Consider the following 10,108-nt stretch of genomic DNA (forward strand, 5'->3'; position numbering starts at 1 on the left):
GTGGTGGGCTGTCAGGTGGGTTCAACCTTTAGGCAGGCTGCTGGGGGTTGGCGTTCATGTGAGGGGGGTGGCCGAGCAGACCGATCCTTTGTTTCTGCTTCCTCTGCTCAGTCATCTGAAAGAGAGGAGAGATCAACTTCAAGCTAGTCAACTAGTGACCGGTACTAAGTTAGCAAAACTATGACAAAGTCAGAGTGTAAACATTAAACAACACAATAACCAAGTGTTAATGGAGAAATTAATTTGTGAAATTGATCAGAATGAAATTTTACAGCATTTTAACTCATGTTCAGAATGACATGTGCACTGTGTATCCAAGACTTCCAGTGTCCGTCCAGTGGCTCCATAGTGTAGTGGAACCGCATACTTAATAGCGCCCCCTGTGGCAGTCTATGTTGGGTTGCAAAGACTCACTCTGTGAATTTCCTCAATGTGAGACGAATAAGAGACTTAAATATTATCACTGCTTTAACAACTGTTGTCAAAATGGGTTTCACCTCGAGCTTTGAACACCATCACCAACGCCCAGTACGCGTTTTTGGAGGCTTCGACTTCAGGTCAGAGGGCTGACCAGTCGTCTTTAGGAAGCACAGTGACCACTAAAATCCTAAAATCAAATGTTCTGCTAAAACTGGAGAACTCCAGTATTCCTGTATTTTCAGTACCTGCTCCTTCAGCTCCGTCAACTGTCCCGACAGGTTGGCCACGAGTCTCATGGTGGACTCCAGCTTCTCCTGAAGGTTCCTGATTTCGTTCTGCTCGCCCTCAGCGTCGCTGCTCACCAACGACATGGCACGCATCCGTGGAAACCAGTCCAGGTTGTGCTCCTGTCGAAAATCAAAAATACGGACCAGTCAGAACATGGTTAGGATACAGTAAGTGCCGCAGTACCAGTGAGTACCAAGTACATGTCAACAAGTACCAGTGAGCTGGTACTTGTTGACATGTACTCGGTTAATAGGAGTTACTTTGAGCAAACAATAAAGAACATTCAAGTGACATCTTTATGAGCAGGGATTAGCAGAGCCACAGATGACGGGTTTGGGTTTCACGACTCGATATGAAAGTAGCGACGGACAAACGCCTGATACTGGAACGCGAGGACAGGGCGCGGCTCATAAGATAATTGGCTGTTAGTATAACAACAATCTTGCTTTAAACATTATTGTGCAATTACTTTGTTAATATATTTAAGGGCATCACACGTGAAGGAAAAAGATCAGGAACAACTGCTGAATGTCCACGACCTTATGACCTTTAGATAAAACTCACAGGGTAAAACAGTTATTTAAATTTTTTTCTGCTGTAGCACAAAAAAAATGGAACATATTCAAAATAAAATGTATTTGCCTCGCTGTCCTGCCCCAGTGATCTTTCCGTACCCCACACACACACACACCCACACACTTTGGAAGACTGCCTTAACGATAAAAACAAAATCACTCACGAAAAAAATGGAGGCCAGAAATAAAGGACCGTCCAGAAGGTGTGAATCCAGAAACTCTGTGCCTTGTAACTAAAAGTATTTCCCTAAATGATAGGGAACCAGATGAAAGCATGGACCAAACTGACTGTGAGAAGAACGACCCAGGCCCAAACGTACCAGAGGACTCAGAGTCAGGAATGTAAACAGCCGTGCAGCCGAAGGACACGCTGATCCCACAGTGACCCTGGAATTATCAAGGTGCAAGAACGAGGAAGAAATGTACGCAACGGATAAGAGTTTCCCTTAAAAGACACGAGGCGTCTCACACTGCTGCAGCTACAGAAACCACCAGGACAGAAACCTGTGCTTCGTGTTCACCCTCACCAGTCCAGATCTGGTCGGAACATCTGCTCTGAATGTTCTGCTCATGTAAAAACACCATTATGTAAATTTCTGGAACAATCCCAACATGTCCTGATCCTGAACGTCTCCTCAGGTTCGACCACAAAAACCAGGTTAAGGGGGGGGGGGGGGGGGGGGGTCGTCTCAGGCAGAAGCCTGTCCTGAAATCACACCCTTGGAAACTCAGAGCAGGAGTTCAACCTGGATTTCAGTTTGCCTAGTTTGACACTCACACAAAAACACACACACACACACACAGTGGACGCTGACATGTGTGTACTATTAGGAACCATTAAAGGCATGACATCAGCGGGTATTTGAATACAGGGTGGAGGAAGAATGATCTGATGTCACACGACCACAGCAGACGCGTCCAGGAACCGTTTTAACGAAGGTGTTGGCCGTCGCATCTCACTCCGTGGGCACGTTATCAAAACAGTGCTGAAGGATGTTCCGTGCAGGTGTGAACGGGGCTTTGGGAGAGTGTGTGTGTGTGTGTGTGTGTGAAGGGTGTGGCCGCGTCTCTTTGTTTACCTTGATCATCTCAGCCACGTAGCTCTCCGGGCCTGTGTACTCAGTGGAATCCTTCACTTTTACCAGCACTATGAAGAACAGGTAGTGCCACATGTTGTGCTCCTCTTTGATGTGCTCCTCAAAAGTCACTGTTTTGTTGTCAAACTTGTCCCGTTCCAGACCTGCAGGGAGTAAAGAACACGCTGTACTCAGGCTACGAGACGTTGCGCAACATTGAAGGAGAACAAAAAAAAAAAGAGAGAGAGATAGAGAGACAGAGAGAAGGAAAGAGAGAGAGAGAGGGAGGACTTTCTTAATAATGCTAGTGTTTTTTTATAGATCTGTTTTTAATTTTTTTTAATGATGTGACAATTAATTAATTTGCCAGTGTTTGTCTTTTGGCGTCATCTCTCAGGGCGTGTCAGCAGCAGCTTTTGAAATGAGTTCGTACTTAGTCGACCATTGTTTCACAGTAACAGTGACTGGAACTCTTGGAATATTTGATCAGGTTTTCTGTTCAATCTTGGGAAAAAAAACAAAACAAAGAACGATCAAGGACTGGACGTTCAATCACCTTCTGCTGTCATTGTTATCTGTGATGAAAACCACTTTATTCTACTTCATTCACCAATGTAAGCTCTGTAATTGTTCGGGGCTGCATTCAGGTGAGTTCAGGTGACTGATGGGGAGCAGGTTGTTTTAAGCAGCCGTGGAAATGATTCTCCAGGATCCAGGAAGTGTGAAGAGCACGAGGAGGAGGATTCACACAAAAGCAAAAAATACATCCGAAAATATTTTAGATAAAGTTCCAAAAGACTGAGCGTCATCTGACAGGCTGCCAGACGGACTGAGTCTGCGGTGAGAGAGATGAAGCAGCACTTTAGTTTGAGGTCGACACCAAGTCTGCAGACAGGAACCAGTGACAAGACAAGAAAGAAAGAATGTCAGGAAGGAAGACAAGAGAAAAGAAAAGAAAGAAAGAAATAAGGAAAGATTTGAATAAAGAAAGAGAGAAAAAAAAGAATAAAAAAGTAAAGAAAGAAGGGAAGAAAAAAGAAGGGAACAGGTAAAAAAAGAACAAACAAACAAATAAAATAAAGCAGTAAAGAGAGACAGACCAGTGTATAAAAGGTGTAAAAATGAGAGTAACAACACGTCGTGTATCTTAGGACGATATGTTCACGTGAACCAAAATGTCTTCTTCACTAAAAGGACGGGGACATTGAGAAGACATGTCACTCTCCACTCGTCGTCACGTCTACTCCACCAGGAGGCAGGTGATTAACCAAACCTTCATATAAAACCACCGAGTCAAACTGAAATATCAATCGCGAGAAGATGGAGAGCGACTTCAGCCTTGTGGGTTTTGGCTCCTCATCTCTGCATCTCCAGTTCCCCTGTGATCCTCCTGGAAACCATAGAGATGACAGATCCTCCCGTGGCCTGGCCTTGTTTAATAGCACTGAGTCAGAGCCGATGCCTGGCTCAGTGACATCATTCTGTTCTCGTTGCATATGCTTAACACTTGCTCTGACTGCCTGACCCTGCACGGTGTGTGTGAGAGAGTGTGTGTGTGTGTGTGAGATGGAGAGAGATTTGGACAGATGCTTACACACATCCAAGGCCCAGCGACATGTATCGCACGTACATACTTTTGGCCCTCGCTCGTCTGATGTGCATATAAGGAGAGGCGGATGATGACACGGTTGGTCATCAGCGGTGTTGCGCTAAACATATGCTGCGAAAATCTAGTGACTGGATGTGTGTGAGTGTGAGAGAAGTTGTGGGTGAGTGGGAGAGAAAGTCTGCGTGTGCGACTGTGTGTGTGTGTGTATGTGTGAGAGAGAGAGAGAGAGAAAGAGAGAGAGACAGACATGAATTATGGAGGCGAGTGAAGCAGTGGCAGGAAGCCCTCATGACTCAGCCTTCTTCTCTGGAAAGACTGAAGTGCGAGAAGGGGGAGAAAATTAAAAAAAAACAAAACAAAACAAAACAAAAAAAATACACAGGAACAGGAAAGACTTTCAGTAAACCGTAAAGACACCAACGGTCCAAAGCAAAATCGTGGGCAGGGATCTGATAGTTTTCCAAGGAAGAAAGACGGGTAAATGTATCAACCTGGACCGAGGCCATAACCTCACCACAGATGAAGCACGTCGTCTTCAGCACTTCCTCCTTTTTCTGTTTTTCGCTCCTCAGGTCGGCGAAGGTGTCGATGATGACACCGAAGATGAGGTTCAGCACGATGATGATGACCATGAAGAAGAACAGCAGGTCGTAGATGACTCTGGCTGCAAACAGTGGCTCCTGTCAAAGACACAGGTTTTCAAATCAGAGAAGTGTGAAAATCACTGGACGCACGGATGAGTGTGATGTATTATAAACTTTTTTTAAAAAGTGGAACAAAATGATTAGATTATTTTTTTATTATTATTATTTTACCAAATAAAATTAATTCATTAAATCAAATTATTAATTTAAAATGTATCCCTACGACACAACAGACAGAAAGGCACAGGGCTAGGTTCACACTTGCTAATATATGCTAACAGACTAACAGGTTACTAATGTTTTGACAACATCTGCCCAAAAGCCAATGGACCAAGATATGGTTACTAATCTGCCCAAAAGCCAATGGACCAGGATATGCCTGACATTCTCAACAGGAGTCAAATATGGACTGCAGGCAGGCCAGTTCAATGTGTTATTGTACAGAAAAAAGAGAAAAAAAATCCATGAAATTATTGACAAAACACCCATCGTTAAAGAGGTGCATTTGTCTCCCTGAAAAATTCAACATAAACGACTGCGTCAGTGTTAGCTTCGTATATCTGCGGATGTGCTCACTTTCACTGATGCCATGCAAACGACTGCGTCAGTGTTAGCTCCGTATATCACATGTGGATGTGCTCACTTTCACTGATGCCATGCTAAAAATCAAGGTCTGTTTTCCGGTGAAACCAGGTGAGTCATGGTCTGATCTGAGATAATATGTTTCTGTCAAAACTCTGTTGATTTTACAGGAGCTTAAAAATCAGAGAAGTTTGATCTGCACAGCTTTAGCATTTACACCATATTTATTTAATGCAGTGGAGGCAGAACAGGTGACTTTATTAAACTGAAAGTGCTGTATTGTCCTCATGATAGGTCAAAGGTTAATTGTGTGTATTTTTATTTATAGAGGGATATTTTTAAATACTTTTTTTTTTAAAATATGGGCAACGCTCACTTCATGGAGATTTGTTTTTTCGTATTGCCACAATCGAAAAGCCGGACAAATATTGTGTCGAATATTCTCCAGAATAACCCCACAGGTATTACACACTCACAAAATACATAGTTGTAAAGTTGGTGAGAGTGAGGTGAAGAATTTCTCCATAACTTTGTGGTTTGTTACAAACGTTGCACTCGACTCAGGTCAGTAACGCCGTTTATTTCCTGGTTCATATGTCGCACAATAAAAGAACCACGAGCGACGCACGGCTGTCGACTCACTTTATACTAAACAGTAAATGTTCCAGTTCCATCTGACCACGGTGTGAATTTGAAGCTGCCGATTAGAAAAAAATCAAAACATTTAAAGGTGTGTTCAGCCAAAAAAATTTTTTTTACTACATTTCAAATAATACATTTAAGTTTTTGAAATATAATTTTATCTTCTTTTGATTTGTATCTTTTTTTTTTTCTATAGTAACTGATAAACTATTTTGTTTGTTTTCTGTAACTTTATGACCAACCAGCATGTGCACATCCTCTTTTGACGTCACCCGTGGCTTAAGTTTGGATTCGGTGGAAATCTATTTTGAGATGTAATTCTGAAACGAGGTGGAGGCGATGCAGCTGGAACGACACATTGTGAAACCAGTGCTTGTGAAACACAAACAAGCCGCACGCCTGACTGGCTGTCAGCCAGCTCACATGACCCGCAGCTGCGGCTGCGGACGCTACATGCAATCATATCGCTCGCACACGATCGCATCGCTGGGATCACAGTACCTCTTTTGAAGGTTTGCGGAGAACATCGCCTACGCCTCCTCCGCTCCGTAGGCCGTGGCTCAACACCGTGACAATGCACATCAGTAGGGAGTCACACGTCCGCTCCTTGTCACCTGCCTTCTCACCGTCACTCCCTACATGTGACATGTGAAACAGAAAAGAAAGATAATGACTTATTAGACACGGCATTATTCTGAGCATAGGAGACACCGGTTACTATTATTGATTGATGATTTAATAATCAATTGATAAGGTTGAACTGGAACACCACCACTCCCTTTAATCCTATAGTTCATTAAATATAACATAAACTGAAGTTCCCTTTATTTCGTTAATGATTTGAGGCATATTTCTGTCATCCATTCCCTCAGGGTAAATGTTCTTGGTCATCAGTTCAGCAGCAGGATTAGATAATCGAGCTATTCCATATAAATGGCGGTTTATCTGCCGCTTCGTCCTAAATATCCTTGGCAGAAACTCAGTATCTGTTGAGACCTTGTTTCCACGTTTGGGCGCACGGTCTACAGGAAGTTAGTCGAAACAAAAGTGTTTTTGTTTATCTGGAACCGGACGACAAATTTTGAGATTGAGAGGGATACGAAAGGACTTTGATAAAAACATGAAGAGTCGAGCCCACGGACAGAAGTGAACGCCGACACTTTTGGCAACTGTCTCTGTGTGAGTTTAAAAAAAAAAAAAACAACCAATAAATTAAACAAACTATTTTTGAAGGACAATCTTCCAAACATTCCTGAGAGGAGAACATTTTAGCAGCAGCAGACCAGGACTGGGATGGTTCCATGTTGCTGTCACATGAGGACCAATGAGGTCATGTGTGAGTCAAAGGTCAGATGACTTAGTCACATGAATTAAATGTGAAAACAGCTTAGTGTTAAACTGCATGACACAAAGACCCAGTTCACTTTCTGGCTGAATTTCCCACAGTTCCTTTGACTCCCGAGGTTCACCGAGGCCAACGGGAGGTTTTTGAGTTCAAAAAGAATAAAGAATACAACAAATAATTACTCTGTAAACTGTAGCTTTTTAAATGTGCCTCCCTAAGACATGAGTCATCTGTTGGATTATTATCTTAACAAATAGTTATTATTTTTAAATAATAATAATTTTTAAAAAGTAAATAAAACATTTTCATTAAAAAAAGGCGAATAATACGTTTATCTATAACAAGCATCCATCCATCCATCCATCCATCCATCCATCCATCCATCCATCCATCCATCCATCCATCCATCCATCCATCCATCCATCCATCCATCCATCCATCCATCCATCCATCCATCCATCCATCCATCCAGAATCAAACCTCACTGCTCCGTCTACCGTCTTATTTACTGTTGTCTTTAATTATTACAATTTGTCGTAATAGACATAAAACCTGAGGCAATTTTCTTTTATATCAATGAACAATAAAAAAACCCAACAACAACATTGACTGTAAACATGATCTCACCTACTACTGCCGCCTCCTGCCGAGACTATTAACCACAACTTCACAAATAAATGTTTGCAAATTTATTAAAAATAAATATGAGCAGCAGGGGGTAAATGAAGAAAATTCATGGAGCTCATTCACGGTGTGTCCGACCCGGGGCTGTGAGAATACGTTACCTTCCTGCGTGTTCGCTGAGGTGCAGTTTTGATCGACTCCACCGCGACACATTCCCCCAGAGAGAAACTCGTTGGCCAAACTGGATCCACTTTCTAAACAACAGGAAAGAGTCGTCATGGCAACAAACAAACACAAAGACAACATCCACCGTATGAAATTGAATTAATTATGAATATTCCAAGTCCTCCTCACTCATTGTGGTGTTGGGAATCAGATCGACCTCCAGGATGAAGTCGTCTTTGAAGAAGATGTAGCCCACGATGGAGAACAGATAGACCAGAATGAGAGCCAGCACCGCGGTCAGCACGATGGAGCGTCCGTTACGGGTCACACTCTTGATTACGTTTAGCAGCGTCTCTTCTCTGTACACCAGGTCAAATAACTGCAGAAACAAGAGGAAGAAAATGAAATGTAATTTAAAATCTAGTGTAAAACTGAGGATTATTGGGTTTAAATTCACTTTAAATTTAGATCAGGGGTCCCCAACAAGCTACAAATATTGTTCATTGCTGTGTAATAAAAAAAAAAAATTGAATTTCTCAGGTTAAGAAACTCTGCTGCATGGACTTAACTAAATGTTTTTCAAGCCTCCGCGGGCCACACTAAACAGCTTGGCGGGCCGCATTTGGCCCCCGGGCCTTGAGTTTGACACATATGATTTTGGATGATAACTGAAACACTTCACTGACAGTTTTATCTGCAGAGAGTTTTTATCTTGGACAAACTGGGAATAATCGTAACAGACATTTGAGCCGCTGGACGATTTGGTTTCTTTGGTGAGTGGACTTTTATAAAACAAACAAAAAGCAAAGATCAATTTGGCTGCACAAAGGACCTTTTTTTTTTTTAAACAGTTTTTTCCTCCCCCTTGTTGCTCAAACAAAATAATATTAAACACTCTATTGTGCTGCACAAAGACATGGCTCTGAACCGTGTCATCTGAGGTGGTAAACAGATGCACAGTAATCACAACAACTAACAACAAAGCCACTGAAGAGCTGCAGACAAGGCAGCTACTGTCGTGCTCCGGGGACATGCCCTTGAATGCACCACGGCTGAAATCAGTCTGAGGGAAAACCTTTTTTTTTTTTTAATGTGTTTTTTTCTGTCATTAAAATCGACAGATTTCACGTTTTTTCGTGTTTTTTTCTGTCTTTAAAATCGACAGATTTCACGTTTTTTCATTTTTTGAGCGCAGCTCAGGCGGTAAATGACGAGTGCTTGTTGTTGACGTGTACATGTGCGCTCTCACCAAAAGACTGTAGAAGAAGACGTGAAGAAACACCCCCAGACAGCAGATGATGAGGTAGAGCAGGTGGTAGAGGAACTCAAAGTCCAACACCATGACTTTGTAGCCTCGTGTAAAAGTTCCTCGGTTCCCGACGAAACTTATCAGGAAGATTATTTTGTTACACACCTGGAAGACATGGTGACATCATGATGTGGGCACAACATTTACAACGTTTACTGTCAACTGTGCTGTTCCAAAAAAAAAAAAAAGGATGTGGCAGAAGTGAACCTCTGCACTGCAGTTCTCTGTACCAGAGGAACCGGCGACGTCAGTCAGGTCCCCACTTGTGAATGTGTTCATACCACATAGGTTTTTTTTTTTTTTTTTAAAAGGTGAAAAACCACACTGTTACAATTGACGTCAGACACTGAAAAAGATGACTTAAGGAGGGTGAAAAGGAAAGGTCATCAACGGTACATCTTTGTAAAGTCATAAAACAGAAATCCAACATGACTGAGACTGAAACTGTCCCAGAAACCAAGTTAAAGTTCACGCAGTGTTTATTGACAAACACCGGGTTTGAAATGTCACAAACTCACGGCGACTCACGGCGCAGCTTTTACAGCTCCATGTTGGAGTGGGCAGATCAATAGTTACATGATACTCAGATTTTTTTAACAAACATTTTTTTTAATGTAAAACTGGAGGGACGCTTTGACTGTGAGTGTGAGTGTGTGTGTGTGTATACATAAGCCTGACAGCACATCCAGTTCCACCCTCTCTAGAGTCCAGTGACGCATTTCTCACCCCATAACAGGGCCAGGCCCTGGAGAGGAGAGCTGTCGGGGCAGGGATTCTACAGGCACATGAGGCACCGGCCTGCCAAGTGGGCACGGGCGAGACGCGGTGG

The 10,108-nt window shown here is 42.6% G+C and overlaps 1 protein-coding gene across 7 annotated transcripts in view; it reads right to left on the bottom strand.

Moving 5' to 3' along the window:
* itpr1b (inositol 1,4,5-trisphosphate receptor, type 1b) overlaps nt 1–10,108 on the bottom strand; it is an 80,448-nt gene continuing 70,340 nt past the window's right edge. For all 7 annotated transcript variants that reach the window (XM_025060433.1, XM_025060432.1, XM_025060431.1 and 4 more), the window contains 8 exons: nt 9,220–9,384; nt 8,160–8,349; nt 7,967–8,059; nt 6,338–6,471; nt 4,483–4,648; nt 2,363–2,523; nt 666–827; nt 1–115 (listed from right to left, as the gene is read on the bottom strand). In XM_025060433.1, the coding sequence (XP_024916201.1) occupies nt 29–115; nt 666–827; nt 2,363–2,523; nt 4,483–4,648; nt 6,338–6,471; nt 7,967–8,059; nt 8,160–8,349; nt 9,220–9,384 (1,158 nt within the window). In that variant the 3' untranslated portion in view covers nt 1–28. The remainder of the gene's footprint in view (nt 116–665; nt 828–2,362; nt 2,524–4,482; nt 4,649–6,337; nt 6,472–7,966; nt 8,060–8,159; nt 8,350–9,219; nt 9,385–10,108) is intronic.

Source organism: Cynoglossus semilaevis, chromosome 11 (assembly GCF_000523025.1).
Source record: "Cynoglossus semilaevis isolate Cse_v1.0 chromosome 11, Cse_v1.0, whole genome shotgun sequence".
Classification (NCBI taxonomy): domain Eukaryota; kingdom Metazoa; phylum Chordata; class Actinopteri; order Pleuronectiformes; family Cynoglossidae; genus Cynoglossus; species Cynoglossus semilaevis.